The sequence below is a fragment of the Dipodomys merriami genome, unplaced genomic scaffold (genome assembly GCF_024711535.1).
Source record: "Dipodomys merriami isolate MVZ:Mamm:240054 unplaced genomic scaffold, mDipMer1.0.p SCAF_11, whole genome shotgun sequence".
Classification (NCBI taxonomy): Eukaryota; Metazoa; Chordata; class Mammalia; order Rodentia; family Heteromyidae; genus Dipodomys; species Dipodomys merriami.
In genome coordinates, this window is record NW_027202382.1 from 16404206 (window position 1) to 16421498 (window position 17293).

The window sequence follows — 17293 nt, forward strand, 5'->3', positions numbered from 1 at the left end:
TCTCGCCGGGTTCTCGCGTGCCAGCCAAAGCTCTGGAGTCTTCCCTCCTCTCTCCCAGCTTGGCGGCGGGACCGGTGAGATGACGGCGGAGGTGTTGCCAACTGCGAGGTGGCAGTACTGTGGAGAGCCCGAAGAGAGACGTAAAGCTGTACTGGGTAAAGATTGCGGAGCGGGTGCAGAGTTCCCCAAAACCCTTTCCCTCTTGATCTGCTGGGCACCTCGGCATTTCTCCCGCCCGGGGACAAGCTGCCTTCTGCGGCCCAATCTAGGCCAGGACCCCCCCCCCCCCATACCACCCTCACCCTTCAGTCCCAGCCTGACGCTGAGGTGGCCCCCCCCTTCCTCCCCCGGTCATCTCGCCGTCTTTCTGTCGCTACCTCCCAGCTGCCCGAGGACATCCCAGCCATCCCCTCATCCCCTCCTCCAGGCTGGGCCCAGGTCTCCCCCACCTGCCCATTTCTCTCTTCCCACTAAGCAGATTTCCTCTGCCTCCTTAGACCTAGACCAGATCTCTTCATTTGTTTAGACCAGCTCTTCCCCTGAATCCCTCCAACCCCCACCCTGTCTTCCCAACGGAACTAGACGTCAGGACCCGAGCTCCTTACCTTTCCAGCCTAAGCAATGATAGTCAAGTTACCCCCTGTGCTCTCTGGCTTCATCCTCTCTCATTTCACTGTCCGGCCGCACTCTTCCAGTCCGGTTCTCCAATGGGAAGCTGCAGAACCCAGGCAACATGCGCTTTACATTGTACAACAACAACGATTCCGAAAACCCCAGAAAGAAGAATCAGCGGATTCTGGTAAGTGCTGCACTTACAGGTTGCCCTCACTCCTTAGGCCCCTGGGTGTGGATAGATGTGGGAGAACGTGAGTAGCTTAAAGGGACTTTGAAGAGCAGCAATTTGAAATGTGGGGATAGGCCTCTTTGTGTTTCAGGACTCCTGGTGTAGTGATGACTTTCTCATTCATTTTTCACCATGCATTTATTGAAGAACCACTGTATACCTCTGCAGGAGGCTGCTAGAGGAACAAATGAGACCTGGCCTGGCTCTGGGAACTTCTACTGTAGAGCGGGGTTTATTAGCCTGGACACTATTGATGTTTTTAGTTGGATAACTCATTGCTGTAGATGGCAGGCCTGTGCAATCTAGGATGTTTAGTAGCAGTTTTGGTCTCTAGCCACTAGATTCCAGTAGCACTGGAGTGGATTTCCATGGATCTGAGAACTCTTGCTTTTGAGAGGTGCATACTGGCTGCAAGTGACACTCATACAATATACAAAGCCCAGGGTCCTAGGAGATAAGAGTGCAGCAGCAAATGAGCTCAGTTGGAAGGGAAATCTCCGGTTGCCAGAAAACCTGCTTGGGAGAAGATACACTGGAGCTGAGCCCTGAAGGATGGGACAGGGTTTAAGAAATGAGGTTTGATGTTTTAAGTAAAGATAGTAAGGACAAATATAAGGGAGAATGTAAGCTCAGCTGTGGTTGGGCAGTGAGTCTGTCATTTCCACTGGTCCTGTGGATGTATGAAGAGCAGCCATGGGTGAGATCAAGAAGGTCCTGGACTTTGGGCCAAGAATATTGCCTGCAGAGTTTCTTTGTTGCATACCTGTAAGTGCTGAGAATGCAAGGCCTCTCTATCCAGTCCTGTGGTGCAGCCTTCCCATCCCTATCCCCCAAGAACTTTGCATGCCAGTTAGAAGTGATCACTCTGTAGGACTTCCCTTTCACAGATTCTCTTGCCTTTCCCCAGAGATACCTTACCTGTCTAGTGCTAATCCACTGTGGTCCTAAAGCCTCTGCAGATGGACAAAGGAGTATTTTTCAACATTGGTTGTAAATGGCATTGTCCTCCCTCTGCATTTTAGGCAGCTGAAACAGATAGACTTTCCTACGTTGGAAACAATTTTGGGACAGGAGCCCTCAAATGCAACACTCTGTGCAGGTAATGGTAGGGGAAGGGCAATGAAAAGAGTGATGGGAGGGGTAATAATGGAGGCATTGACATAACTATTTTCAGTTAGGGGCAGCTGGAGAAATCTAGGGAGGTTTACCAAGTCCCTGTGTTTCTAGATACAGAGGCTCTTGAACCAGCTTGTGAACATGCCTAGAAAGTTTTACTTATTGAATTTTCTCAAGACCTCATTTATTTATAACATTATTCGTTTGTTTGTTTACTTTTGCCAGTCCTAGGGCTTGAACTCAGAGCCTGGACACTGTCCTTGAGCCTTTTTGTGTTCAAGGCTAATCCTCTATCACTTTAGTTACAGTGTCACTTCCAGCTTTCTTTTGTTATTGTTGTTGGTCTTGGGGCCTGAACTCAGCCTAGGCACTGTCCCTCAGCTCTTTAGCTCAAGGCTAGTATCTACCACTTGAGCCACAGTGCCACTTCTGGCTTTTTCTGCTTATGTGGTGCTGAGGTCTCATGCATGCAAGGCAAGGGCTCTACCACTGATCCATTTCCCAGCCTGCTTCCAGCTTTTTTCAGTTGTTTATTAGAATCTCACAGGGACTTTTCTGCCCTGGCTGGCTTTGAATGGTGATCCTCACGTCTCAGCCTCCTGACCAGCTAGGATTATAGATGTGAGCCACCAGCACTCAGCCTACATTATTTATTTATAGCTTATTCCCAAAAACAACTTTCTTCACTAATTTGAAATATACAATGTAATTGGTGAAAGCTTTCTTAAAGTTTGCCTTGGCACCAACTATAAGAAAAGGAGCTGGAGCCAGGCACCAGTGGCTCATGTCTATAATCCTAACTACTCAGGAGGCTGAGGTCTGAGCATCAGGGTTCAAAGCCAGCCTGGGCAGGAAAGCCCATGAGACTCTTATCTCCAGTAAACCACTAGAAAACCGGAAGTGGCGCTGTGGCTCAAGCAGTAGAGCACTTGCGCAAGGACAGTACCCAAGCCCAGAGTTCAAGCCCCATGACCGACAAAAAAAAAAAAAAACAGAAAGAAAGAAAAGGAGTTGGTAGCATCAAAGGTTCTAGGTTAGGGAAGAGGATTCTAAAGTTTCTATCTAGCAGTGTCACTGATAATTACCACTTAGGGCAGCTCTACTCTTCACTGACCCTGGTTTCCTCTGACCATGAAGACTGTACAGTCTGAACAGTGTGTAACTCTGGGACTGATAAAATTGTAGACAAGCCGAGAACTGATTAAGAGAGTTATTGTTGCTTACAAACAAGTTGATGCATTCTTCAGGTGTATTAGGGCAGAAAGAAGGTAAACAGGAAAAAAGAAGATGTGAAAACAATATGTTTTAAATAATCTCTTGTGGAATTATTCCTTTAAAAATTTTTTTTTATTTAGACACTTTGTGGGAATTTTGAATAAGACCTCTGGCCAAATGGAAGTATATGATGCTGAGTTGTTCAACATGCAGCCGCTTTTTGAAGGTATGTTCGAAGACTCACAGTCATATTGCATAGTTTGGGATGCTGGATAAGTTCACCTGAGTTTTTGATTTCTAAAACACATTTTGTGAGTATTATCTTTTGGCAAGTTTTTTTTTTTTTTTAAGTTTTAGACTTTTTAAATTCAGCAAGCATTTATTGATGATCTTCTATGTCCTGGCACCAAGCTAGGGGCTGTGAATGACAAGTAAGCAAGATTGAAACAGATCCTGTCCTCACAGTTTTTATAGATGTGGGATCAGAAACCAGCTTGTACAGCAAGTTGAGCAGTGATCTGTGCAGAATGTTAGAGGACATGTTTCATAAATTCTTTTCCATCAAAGGCCTTTTTTTGTGGGGGAAGGGGAGCTGCTGCAGTTTGAACTTAGGACCTTGCACTGGTTAGGCAGGGTGTCTACCACTTGAGCCATTACCCATCCCTTTCTGCTTTAATTATTTGTTAAATAAGTTCCTGCAGTTTTGTTTAGACTGAACTGGAGATCCTATTTACACCTTTCACAGTGGTTTTCTACTGTGCTCAGTTTATATGTGGAAATGTAATCCCAAACCACAATCCTCCCAATCTCCATCTCTCTAGTACCTGGGATTACACATGTGAGGCACCACATACTCTGCCCTCAAAAGCCTTCCTTAATTTTATTTATTTATTTATTTATTTTTGTCAGTCATGGGGCTTGAACTCTGGGCCTGGGCGCTGTCCCTCAGTTCTTCAGCTCAAGGCTAGCGCTCTACCACTTGAGCCACAGTGCCACTTCAGGTTTTGTGGTGGTTTATTGGAGATAAGAGTCTCACAGTCTTTATTACCTAGGCTGGCTTTGAACCGCAGTCCTTAGATCTCAGCCTCCTGAGTAGCTAGGATTATAGGCGTGAGCCACTGATGGCCCAGCAGCCTTCCTTAATCTTTAACTATTTTATTAGGAGAAGTTTTAGAATCTCTCCTAGGTTAAAGAAATGGTTGGTGAGAAGTTGTGTCTAATTTGGGGAAGATCTATATTTTCTCTAATCCATTGGAAAAGGTTGTATTGTTTTTGTTTTGTTATCTTAAAAGGCTGAGGACTAGAGATCTTCTAAAAATGGTTTAAGTGTGAGGGTCATACTCAAGGGGCTCCTGTTTTCTAAATCTCTAAACTCAAACTCTTAATCATTGAGAACCTTAGCAGGTAGGGTGTGAGAGGAGGAAAGTTCACAATGATTGCTGTGAATCTGCTTTGTACGTTTAGAGACATCAGTTCAGATTTCATTCTCTCTAAGCAGTGATTCCATACTTTTTGAGAATCTGATCAAAGCTTAGACATACTTCACCAAAACAGTATACGTAGCCGGGTACCGGTGGCTCATGCCTATAATCCTAGCTACTCAGGAGGCTGAGATCAGGAGGCTGAGATCTGAGGATCACAGTTCAAAGCCAGCCCTAGCAGGAAAGTCTGTGAGACTCTTATCTCCAATAAACCACTAGAAAACTGGAAGTGGTGCTGTGGCTCAAGAGATAGAGCGCAAGGACAGTGCCCAAGCCCAGAGTTCAAGCCCCACAACCAACCAAAAACAACAACAACAAAAAGAAAACAGTATACATGTCATATAAAAATAAATATTAAAGCTGTGTGCCAGTGGCTTATGGCTATATACTAGCTACTCAGGAAATCTGAGGTTTGTGGTTTGAAGCCAGCCCACACATGAAAGTCTGTGAAACTCTTAGCTCCAATAAGCTACTCAAAATAGCTGGAAGTATTGCTGTGGCTCAAGTGGTAGAGCACTAGCCTTAAGCAAAAGAAGCTCAGGGACAGTGCTCAGGCATAGAGTTCAAGCCCAGTGAGAGCCCCCCCCACCAAAAAAAAAAAAAAAGAAAAGAGATTTCAAGCCAGGCACGTGACTCACACCTGTAATCGTAACTGCTCAGGAGGCTGAGATTTGAGGATCATGGTTTAAAGCCAGTCCAGGTAGGAAAGTCCATGGGACTTACTCTTGTCTCCAATAAACTATTTAGAAAAAGCTAGATGTGCCACTGTGGCTCAAGTGGTAGAGCACTAGCCTTGAACACAAAAAGACTGCTTCCAGACCCTAAGTTCAAGCCCCAGGACTGGCAAAAAAGAGAGATTTTACATGTATATTTAGAGAGCTCTTGAGTCTTGATGCCCAACTGTAAATTTCCAAGGGGTGTGTAGGCTCAAAGTTAATAATTCTCTGCTTTGAAATGTAGGAAGTGGGTTTCATATATTTATATACAGAAACAACAGAGAAGCTGGACACTGGTGACTCACACCTGTAAACCTTAGGAGACTGAGACTTGAGAATCAAGTTTGAAGTTAGCCCAGTCAGGAAAGCCCAGTCTGCTTCCTTATGGGGAATAGATAATGCCTTAGTAAATTCATAGTGTACATTTACTTACCTTAGGCTCAGGGAAGTCCTGGAATAAAGAAATTTGTTTTTCTTAGACTAGCTGTTAAAACAGATGGAATGTTAAGCACTGTTAATAACATTTACAGACCTTACAGAGCTGGGCATAGTCCCAGCTACTTAAGAGGTAGAGGCAAGAAGATTAGTTGAGCCCAGGTCTTCAAAACTGGCCTGGACAACAGTGAGACCCCCATTTCAAAAAAAGAAAAAAAAATGTAGGCTTTACAAACTTTTGCTATTTTTTTCTCTTTGTTTTTGTGTTCTGTGTTTCTATAGATGAATCATTTGAGAGTGTACCAGCTCTGGAGAGTCAGACCAGAAGTTTCAGAGAAAAGGTGAGTGTGACAGAATTAAGATGTGTGTTGAACCCAGGTCTCCCTAGCTGTTCTGGCTTAAGTGTGTGACCATGGACAGTGCCGACTTGCAGGGGTCTCTGGAGAGGGGAGAGAGCAGACCTGGTGCTTCTGGACAGCCAAATGCAGCTGTGTGTGAGTGTCTGCTGGAGATATAGTCTACTGGTTTTTAGGATTTGGTCCAAATAACAGGAAATAACTGGTTTTGTCTGGAAGCTTGCATATTAAAACTAACTATACTGTATGTAGAAGGTTCTTCACAATGGTCATCTCACCCCAGGATGACAAATTGGTTAACTCTTCATTCATTGCTGCCTCAGGCACCATGGTGGAGAGGGGTGTGAGGGTGTTCTGGCTCCAAGGGAAAGCCAGTGATCTATTGGCAATAATCTGTTTCAAGTATAGGATGGGAAGAGTACAGGTATAGGCACAGGATGGTAAGTTATGTGCCACAGATTTACTAACCCTAATTGTAGTCAATTCTTCTCCTTTACTGCTGGAAAAGTTGTTGAGACTGTTTATAAAGTAAGTTCATCACATCTGTTACTGCCATCACCTGTGCTATGAGGTAGATTGGCGTGACGTGTCTGATGGACAGGAGAGGTGATGGTGCCTCAGTGACTGTAACCAGGTTTGTGCCTTACACAGATGGATTCTTGCATTGAAGCCTTTGGAACCACCAAACAGAAGCGATCTCTAAACTCTAGGAGAATGAACAAAGTTGGTAGTGAATCTTTGAATCGTGCAGTAGCTAAAGCTGCAGAGAACATCATTGATACAAAGGGTGTGGATGGTAAGCAGCTGAACTTGGGGTAAGAATGTGCCCAGGAAAAACAGCTTTGTCTTCTCTTGAGATTTTTTTTTTCCTATTTCACAGTTGGAAGGGATGGGAGTTATAGCTGCCTGTAACTGCCCGAGGCAGGAGGATCAGTTGAGCCCAGGAGTTTTAAGACCTCGCAGAAGCATAAGAAATATCCAATAGGGTCCTGCCATCAGTGGCTTTATCATCAAGATGGGGAGACAGGCATGGGAACAGATATGTACAAATCTGTTCTCAGTGCAGGGTTACAGCCACAGGTCACAGAAGGCCTCACGTGTCTCTCAGTCCAAAGAGGCTTTGGTCAGAAAAGATTGCCCTGATAGTAATGGACCTGAGTGAGTCCCAGAGGTGGCACTTCACTTTTGGGGCTGGTAGATATTTTCTTGGTTCTCAGCAGCTTGAGTACTTAATTGTGTTGTTTAAATGTGCTTTTAATCAAACATATTATAAAATCATTAGGAAAAGTTCATCTATTAAGAATGGAATTCTAGAAATTATAAGGAAATCTTTCCATTTCTGATTACTATATTATTCCTGTTGGGTCTTTTAATACTTTGAGTTTTGTGGGGGGTGGATGGGTACAGAATAATTATGTGACTAATTAGTTTATCCAATTTCTCTCAAAAATCTATTAAAAGTAAGGTGCTGGTGGCTCCTATCTGTACTACTAGCTGAGATCTGGAGGATCAAGGTTCGAAGCTGGCCTAAGTAGAAAAACTTTGTGATACCCCATCTTTAATTAATCAGCTAACAGCTGGGCTGGAGGTGTAGCTTAAGTGGTACAGGGCCAGGCAAGCAATCTGAGCCAGAGTACAAGGCTCTGAATTCAAACCTTAGTACAGGGGGGAAAACTTGGGATTAGTTTGGGGAGAACCTGCATCTTTACAATGTTGTGTGTCTCCCTCTGGGAACATAGAGATATGTCTTCCTATTTGTTTAGACATTTTTCTTCTTGAGACAAGGTGTCATTATGTAACCCAGCCTGGCCTTAGACTCCATCCTCTTGCCTCAGCCTCCCTGCGTACTAGTATTGTTGGTATGTGCCATCACAGGAAGCCAACCACATACTTCATGCCTAAGAAAATTTAAAACTCTTTGTTGAGTTTACTCTTAGGGACTAAAAGATAGATAAAGGCTATGGATGTAACTGATTTGTAGAGTGCTCACCTATACTGCACAAGGCCCTGGGTTGGATCTTCAGCACTCTTCCACCTCCTCTCTCCAAAAGAAAATTAATTGAACTATATCACCAGTCAATATTAGAACTTTGCTTTTTTCTTCTCCAATCCTGTGTATATTCATACTTATTACCTGGCTCTTCTTATAGAAAATATTATAGTTTTTTTTTTGGGGGGGGAGGGGATTCTGGTCATGGGGCCTGAACTCTGGGCCTGGGCGCTGTCCCTCAGCTCTTCAGCTAAAGGCTAGTGCTCTATCACTTGAGCCACAGCGCCACTTCCGGCTTTTTTCTTTTTGCTTATGTGGTGCTGAGGAATCGAACTCAGGGCCTCAGGCATGCAAGGCAAGCGCTCTACCACTGAGCCACCTTTCCAGTCCCTAGTTTTTTTGTGTTTTTAAGACTCAGAATATGTGCAAAGGCTCTTGTAAGTTAAACCTTTAAAGGCTATTTTGAACATCTCTCTCTCTTGATTTTTTTTTTTTTTTTTTTGTGGTGCTAGGGATCAAACCCAGGGCTGCATACATGTTAGGCAATCACTGAATGACTATCTGTCACTATTTCTTTTTTTTCGGTGGGTCCTGGGGCCTGAACTCTGGGCCTGGGCGCTGTCCCTCAGCTCTTCAGCTCAAGGCTAGTGCTCTACCACTTGAGCCACAGTGCCACTTCCAGCTTTTTCTGCTTATATGGTGCTGAGGAATCAAATCCAGGGCCTCATGCATGCAAGGCAAGCACTCTATCACTGAGCCAACTTCCCAGTTCCCTATCTTTCACTTTTAACTTGTCTGATGTTATACTGTAAATATCATCAGCACATCTCTCTCTCTCCCAACTCTTATCACAAGCTCCCAAGGAGAAGCATGCTGCTCCTACCTTCTGTGCCTAGTAGTCTTAGAACAGTCGGCCTGACTAGCAGTTTAGGTCCCCTTGGCAGAAGTATTCAATCTTGAGGGGGTTCTGAACCATGTATGATCTAACTGCCTTGGTTGCAAAGAATGTTAGGAAACCAGATACAACACACCATGACACTGACACAGTCTTCTTTTTATTGGAAGCTCTTGTTAGTGATGCCATTCAAGATGACTTACAAGATACCTCTGTGTACCTTCCTCCCTGCCATGAGGATGCAACCAAGCCTGAAGACGTGTATAAATTTGAAGACAGTATCCTTGTGCAGGAAAATCTGCCTTCATTCATAAGCTGTGGTGTGATCGTTAGCACCGCCAGACTCTGTGAAGGGGGGGAGGGGTCTATGTCCTGTGGCCATCATAGAAATTTGTAAGCCTTTTGAGGCTGTTGCCAGGAGGCAGGTGAACAAGACCTCTTCACCAGCTGAGGGACCTACCCCTAGCATTCAAAGCCAATGTGTAGCTATGTGCCCAGTGAGGGTGGCTTAGCCTTGGAAGGGTCACTCTCCACAAATTATCAAGTAAGACTTCTGAGATGGCCAGTGCCCCAAGGTCTAGGGGAGACTGAAGAATTGGAGCATAGAGCTTTACTGCCTAACAGGTCTGGTTGGATAGAAAATGCCAGCAGTGGCTCTGATAAGGAAGGAGAGGCAAAACAGTTTAGGTAGGCAATGAGCTTTGGGCTAGGATCTAAAATTATTAGGGGTTTAGGGCCTCAGAGCTCTGTCTTGCTGAACTGTGTTCCCTCTCCTCTGCGAGCCTTAGCTCTCCTGTCTGCCACAGGCCACTGCAAGGTGAGGTTTGGCTAGTTGGATATTTCCATTGTGCTTGAATTATGTTCTTGACCTGCAACTAGTTCTGTCCCCTGCGGAGTATGAAGCTCTCAAGATCCCGTCAGAAACTTTCAGGAAAGTCACATCAGAGGAAATCCTGAAGATGATTGAAGACAACAGGTACTCCTATTTCAGCAGATGGCTACCTGCCACTGACTGTCACTGGGAAGGGAGGTTGGAAAATAGGAGTCAGATGTGAAGTAGGACCTTGGGTAGCAGGCAGTAAGGTTTGAACTCAGGGCCTCCTGCTTTTTAGGGAGGTACTCTACCACTTGAGTTACAACCCCAGCCTTCTGTTCAGCCCTTAAAAATGAAGAAGCCAGTATTTTCTTGATCCTGGACTTTCAGGAGCGGTGGGTGGATTTAAGGGAGGGAGTTGGCTGGGTTCATGGAACCTGTAACTGGGCAGAGGGTAGAAAGGTCCTGTATTTGAGCTGGGACTGGAGTTAGCTCTTGACCTCAGAGTCCTGTCCATGCTGATGCTCACCAGCAGTGCCTGAATGCTGGCCTGGGAAGACTGCCAGACACAGGGATTGCTTCTCTGTAGCAGAGTGCTGGGCAAGCTTTTCAGGTAATTTGTGTATTTTAAGAAAGTCAGAGCTAAACACCAGTGGCTCATGTCTATAATCCTAGCTACTCAGAAAGCTGAGATCTGAGTAAGGATCACAGTTCAAAGTCAGCCCAGGCAGGAAGGTCCATGAGATCTAATTAATCACCAAAAAGCTGGAAGTGGAGCTTTGACTCAGGCAATAGAGCACTATCCTTGAGCAAAAAAAACTGGTGCATGTGAGTATACAAACATACACAATCACACATGCAAACACACATACAAAATCACCAGGCACTGGTGGCTTACACCTGTAAACCTAGCTGCTCAGGAAGCTGAGACCTGAGGATCTCCATTCAAAGCCAAAGGTCTTATCTCTAGTTAACCAGCAAATAGCAGAAGTAGAGCTGTGGCTTAAATGATAGAGTGCCATCCTTGAGCAAAAAAGCTAAGGAACAATGCTGAGGCCCTGAGTTTTAGCACTAGTCCAACACACACACAAAAAATATTAATAGGGTCTGGGAAGGTAGCTCAGCAGTAGAGCACTTGCCTTGCATGCCTGAGGCCCTGGGTTCAATTCCTCAGCACCACATAAGCAAAAAGCAAAAAGCCGGAAGTGGTGCTGTGGCTCAAGTGGTAGAGTGCTAGCCTTGAGCTGAAGAGCTGAGGGACAGCGCCCAGGCCCAGAGTTCAGGCCCCACGACCGGAACCCCCCCAAAAAATATTAATAGCCAACACAGACTGAGCTGTCACTCTGTGCCATCACTTGCACTATTCCAGATGCTTTACTTTCAATCTTTCAGTATCTTTTTTTTGGGGGGGAGAAGGAGGACTAATCCTAGAGTTTGAACTCAGGGCTTTGAGATTACTCAGTCTGTTTGCTGGCACTCTCCCACTTGAACCATAGCTCCACGTCCAGTTTTTTGGTAGTTAATTGGAGATGAAATCTAGGACTTTTCTTTCTTGGGCTGGCTTTGAATTTTGATCCTGCAGATCTTAGCCTCCTGTGTAGCTAGGATTACAGGTATGAGCCACCATTACCCAGCTTACTGGCCCCAATTTATAGATGAAACCAGGGTATAGAGTTGTAAAGGAGGTTGTCCTAACCATTAAGTGGCAGAGAGGGGATTCAAATCCACATAGTCTGACTTTTAGAGACTATGTTTTCCTCTACTGCAGAGGTCAGTAAATGAGCTCACGTGCTAAGTCTGGCCTGCTGCCTGTGACCAAAGTTTTTAAGTCAAATTTTATTTAAACATAGCCCTGTTCGCGCATGTAAGTAATATGTGTGTGGCTGCTTTTGCACTGCAACACAGAATTGAGTCATTGTAGCAGGGACTGTATGGCCTATGGAGCCTAAATACTATCTGGCCCTCTACAGCACCCACACTGAACTGTGGCCCTAGTGTTGTAAGGACTGTTGTGTGGGTGGCCCTTCATCAGCTGACATGTGTATGGGGTGGGATGCCTCTGTTCTCATTGGAGTAGTGTGAGCCCACGTACCCTGACACTTACTCCTTTTCCTCTCAGCCACTGCACCTTTGTCCTAGAAGCGCTGAAGGCTTTGCCAGCAAATGAAGAGAGCCGAGATCGCCAGGCCCGATGCATATGGTTCCTAGATACCCTCCTCAAGTTTCGAACTCAGAAAGTAATAAAGCGGAAAAGTAAGCCCAAGATGTTCTGTTTAGGTTGTTTCCTCCTCCTTATTTGTCTCTAGTTCTTAAAAGGGAAGAAAGTGGGATATATGTGTCCAAGTCTTGCTGTGCAGCAGCTGTGCTGGGGGATTTGCCAGATTCTTCTTCTGGGTCTGCCTGTCTCCCCTCTGCACCCCCACCCCTCTTTTGTGCTGGTACTGAGGCTTGATCTCAGGGCCTTGAGCTTTTTCACTTGTCTTTTTCATTCAAGGCTAGAGCTCTACTACTTGAGCCACAGCACCACTTCCGGTTTTCTGGTGGTTGAGATAAGTCTCACAGACTTTCCTGCCTGGGCCTGTTTGGTGTTTTATTTTTATTTACTTACCTTTTGGTGCCTGTACTGGGGTTTGAACTCATGGTCTTGTGTTCTTAGTTGACATTTTCACTCAGGGCTGGCACTCTACCACTTGAGCCACAATTCCACCTCTGGCTTTTTGCTGATTAATAGGAGAAGAATGAATCTCTCAGACTTTTTGGTCCAGGCTAGCTTTAACCTGTGATCATGAGATCTCTAGTCTCCTGAATAGCTAGGATTATAGTCATGAGCCACCAAAGCCTTGACCATGTTTGCATTTTTTAAAGTGCTCTTCTGAATCTTGAGCCCTCACCTGTCTAACCACATGGTTCTGGTCATTACGGCCATTGGCTTCTCTCTGCTCATGGATGAGGTTGGGACCTGATGACTTTTTTTTTTTTTCTTTGTTTTTTTTTGTCTGTCATGGGGCTTGAACTCTGGGCTTGGGTACTATCCCTGTGCTCTTCAGCTCAAGGCGAGCGCTCTACTGCTTGAGCCACAGCACCACTTCCGGTTTTCAAGTGGTTTATTGGAGATAAGAGTCTCACAGACTTTCCTGCCCAGTCTGGCTTTGAACCATGATCCTCAGATCTCAGCCTCCTAAGTAGCTAGGATTGTAGGCGTGAGCCACCAGCGCCCAGCGGGACCTGATGACTTTTGAGAAAGTAATCAAATGTAATTTGTATTCTAGGTTTCCTGGGACCCGGAATTCCCCACATCATCTCCTCCAAACTGCTAAAGCAGTTCACCTGCTTGTCTTATAACAATGGCAGGTCAGGAGCTCTGTTAGGCAGGGTGCGGGGAGGGCTGGGGGGTGGGGGGGTAGGGGGATTGCCTGTGAAGGAGAAAGAAAGCAAGTGAGGGCTGGGCTCAGGTTCAGTTCCACATCCACAGAGATGCAGTGTAGAGATCACTACTATTTAGTGGCCTTCTGCTGTCTAGTCTACTGTCCCCTTCGAAAAGCTCACTTTCTCTTCAGGTCAGGGAAGCCTGGTACTTACTTCACTTCCTATACTTCTGAGGGGCCATTCTTGATGCCCCACAGAACTAGTGTTCTGTAGAAAGGCAGTGTGCAGGGAAGGGCGTGCCAGTGTGGTGACTTGGGGAAGACCCTCAAATCATCCCTGGTCCTTCCTTGTAGCCATTTGTTTCCTGCTTCTGGGTGTACTTGAAAGCAGCAGCAGCTGAGTTTGGGCTGACTGTTTCTTCCACCTCTGCTGAGCAGACAGACACAAACTCACCAGTGTGACATTACAACATCACCTAGGGAAAGTGGACACAGCTTTCTCCCCCTCCCACTGTGGGGAAATGCTGGCTTGACTTTTTTTTGTGTGCGTGTCAGTTGTGGGGCTTGAACTCAGGGCCTGGGCATTCTCCGTGAGCCTCTTTGTGCTCAAAGCTAGCGCTCTACCACTTGAGTCACAGTGCCACTTCCTAGCTTGACTTCCTTGTGACTAAGGCCATAGAAGGAAAACAGGACATGTTGCTTGGGAAGATGTTAAACACAGTGGAAGCAGGCTTATTTTTCATGGTCCTATTTTGCTTTTGTAACATAATTTTCTTTGTATTGCCCCTGCCTGGTTTTGCAGTTTACAGAATTTAATCTCAAATTCCATGAAGGCGAAGATCACCGCATATGTTATCCTTCTTGCCTTGCACATAAACAACTTCCAGATTGACCTGACAGTGTTACAGAGGGACTTAAGGCTCAACAAGAAAAGGTGAGCACAGCAGAGTGTATTGTTGGCACCACTGGTAGGGACTGGGAATAGTGCAGTGGGGTCATATGGGAAAAACTTGAGACAAAGGACAATTTGCTATGTATGTATGAATGAATGAGTGGCTAGACATTTTGAGTCTTTCTGTATGGCACAGCACTAGTCACTCATCTCATTGATTTCTCTGTTCCAAAAAGTAATGTCCTTCCCAAGTCTCACAAACACAGCAGAGTCAGGCTGCAATCAGCCTTTCCAGAGTATTCTGTTCTTGAATAACTGAGACCCTCCTGATCTCTGAATTGTCACCGTGGAAGGGGATTCTCTGTGGTTCTCGAAGTATACCTAGGAGTGCAAGTGAGCCCACCTTTGGCTTAAGCCAGCAGAGCTCTCTCAGAAGGGACTTGAGGTGTTCAAGGCAGGGTAGAACTGATTGTCAAGGACACATTTGAACTTCACTGATGGGATGAGAAGAGCTGGAGAGGTGACCTGTCAGGGGGAAATTCAGAGGGTAACTGAGGGGCATCTGACACCCAAAGTCATAGATTGTGTTCCAAAAGAGCCAGGATAACACTTCTGTGTGCACTCCCACTGTTCTCAGTGGGACTGTTCCAGGGACTGGCAGTGAGGTGGAAAATCCAAATGAACAGCCACCAGCCAGTCATAGTCTAGCAAGAACTGAATCCTTGTTTTTATCATGTGGTTATAGATGGTAAAGATAGTTACTACTAGAAATCTAGAGAACCTGGTTTTCTGTCACTGCATGGATAGTTCCCAACATTAGCACATTTAAATGAAATTGTTGAATGCCCTAGGTGGGGTGCACAGGGCCATCTTGTATGTCCCTTTGCAGAGGCTTTGCTCTGGCTGGCCACTTCCGGGATTCTGTTTTCATAACCTGGAGCACAACTGTGTGGCTTCTTCCTGCACATTGAGGAGTCCCTCTCTACATTCGTTCTGTTTGTTTTTTCCTTAGGATGATTGAGATAGCAAAAGCCATGAGGCTGAAGATCTCCAAAAGCAAGCTACCTCTGGCAGACAGCATGGAGGAGCAGCATAGACTGGGTACTCTGTCCATCCCACTGCCTCCAGCCTATTTTTTGGAACACCAGTCAAAGAGGAAGAAAGTTATGTAGATGTGTACTTTCTGGGTGAAGCATTTGACCACCTTATAGCTGCTTAGCTCATTTCGATTTTTATTTTGTGCTGGTGCTGAGGCCTGAACTCAGGGCCTAAGTGCTCTTCCTGAGCTTTTTGTTCAAGGCTAGCACTCTACCACTTCAGCCTCCACCCCACTTCTGGCATTTTGGTGGTTCATTGGAGATGAGTCTCACAGACGTTCTTGCTTGGGCTGGCTTGCTTTGAATCCTCAAATCTCACTCAGCTTCCTGAATAGCCAGGATTACAGACATGAGCCACTGGCACTGGGCTCTTTCTATTTTTATTTTAAATTTTATATTTTTTTAGTACTGGGGTTCTAATGCAGTGTTTCGTGCTCCTTGCAAGCACTCTACTATTTGAACTAGCCTCCAGCCCTTTTTTGTTAAGATAGAGTCTCATGCTTTTTGCTGAGGGGTGGCCATGGACTGTGGTTCCCCTGTGTGTACTTACCATGTAGCTGGGTTTGTAAAATACTATACCCAGCTTGTTTTTTTGACAGTGTCTTGTTTTTTTGTCTAAGCCAGTCTCAAACCTTAGTCCTCCCCTGGTGAGATTATAGTAGCTAGATTACAGATATGTATCACCATGCATTGCTCCCATTCCACTTAAATTTTTTTTTTTTTTGTTGGTCATGGGGCTTGAACTCTGGGCTTGGGCGCTGTCCCTCAGCTCTTCAGCTCAAGGCAAGCGCTTTACCACTTGAGCCACAGTGCCACTTCCGGTTTTCTAGTGGTTTATTGGAGATAAGAGTCTCACGGACTTTCCTGCCCGGGCTGGCTTTGAACCACCATCCTCAGATCTCAGCCTCCTGAGTAGCTAGGATTACAGGCATGAGCCATCGGTGCCTGGCTCCACTTAAATTTTTAAAGGGGAAAAAGGACAGGCATGGTGATGGGTACCTGTAATCCTGATGTGTGGAAGAGTTAAGGCAGGAGAATCATAAGTTTGAGACCAGCCTGAGATGTATAATAAGACTGTCTCCAAAAAAAAAAAAAAAGCTTAGCTTTGACATGGATATCAAAACAGATGTCAGCACTCCAGACACACCTCCATATGCAGAAGTATAAAGTGATGTTCAGATTGGACTTTATCTCCCTCCTTTGGTATTGACACAATTGTGAATGGCAGTTCTCACATTGGCTCATGTGTGGAGATTTGAAAGATGGGGTCTGGGGAACTCAAGGCAAAAGGTCCCCCAAGCTGATATCTAAATGAAACCTAACAGATGAAGGTTTATAAAGAAAGTAGTATGTGGTGAAGCTTTATCATAGCAAGGTAGCTTCCAGTTTTACAAGGAGCTGTGGATTGCCATTTAACTGGCGTTGCCAAATAGCCAATGTTCTAGTCTGCTGTAATGAAGTGGTGCTAGATCAGGCAGTGATCATCCCAGTTTTTCTATCTGGCTGAGGCCACAGAAAAGGGTAGAGATCAGCCAAGTGGAGAGGACCAGAGACGAATATAGTGTGGAAAGCATTGATCTTACCCAGTGTCTTCACCTGCTGTTTGGATACAAGCCTTGCCAGAACGACTTGACAATGAAATGTCTCATTCCTGAAGGCAGCTGTGAATAATGGCTTGTTCCTGATTGATTCTGTGAGCCAAGGGTTTAATGCATATGTATCCTGGCAGCACATCTTGGTTCAAAACATCACAGAAACCAGGCATTGGTGGCTTATGCCTATAATCCTAGCTACTCAGGAGGCTGAGATCTAAGGATCGCAGTTCAAAGCCAGCCCAGGCAAGAAAGTTCATGAGACTCTAATCTCCAGTTAACCACCAGAAAATGGAAAGTGGCACTGTGGCTCAAAGTAGAATGCTAGCCTTGAGTGAAAGAGCTCAGAGACAGAGCCCAAGCTCCAAGTTCAAGCCCCACAACCAAAAAAAAAGTACTTTTGCTGGGTGCTGGTAGCTTGGTAATAAGCAGTAGTCCTAATTCTGGAGATTTGGAGGATTATGGTTCAAAGCTAACCTGGGCAG

At 45.3% G+C, this 17293-nt stretch overlaps 1 protein-coding gene across 1 annotated transcript; it reads left to right on the forward strand.

Moving 5' to 3' along the window:
* On the forward strand, nucleotides 1-15814 carry Polr1e (RNA polymerase I subunit E). The gene is made up of 12 exons (XM_070010084.1): nucleotides 1-155; nucleotides 696-799; nucleotides 1867-1943; nucleotides 3316-3401; nucleotides 6090-6148; nucleotides 6815-6959; nucleotides 9219-9326; nucleotides 9928-10024; nucleotides 11982-12115; nucleotides 13132-13213; nucleotides 14030-14161; nucleotides 15132-15814. The coding sequence occupies exons 1-12, from the start codon at nucleotides 80-82 to the stop codon at nucleotides 15289-15291; spliced, it is 1260 nt and encodes a 419-aa protein (XP_069866185.1). The 5' UTR covers nucleotides 1-79; the 3' UTR covers nucleotides 15292-15814.
* Nucleotides 15815-17293: the final 1479 nt, after the last annotated feature.

Excerpts from the sequence above, each read along its gene's own strand:
- Polr1e (XM_070010084.1), top strand. The coding sequence starts at position 80 with ATGACGGCGGAGGTGTTGCCAACTGCGAGGTGGCAGTACTGTGGAGAG. Across the intron at positions 6,960-9,218 it reads TGATACAAAGGGTGTGGATG|CTCTTGTTAGTGATGCCATT; the intron begins GTAAGCAGCTGA and ends TTTTATTGGAAG. Across the intron at positions 14,162-15,131 it reads TTAAGGCTCAACAAGAAAAG|GATGATTGAGATAGCAAAAG; the intron begins GTGAGCACAGCA and ends TTTTTTCCTTAG.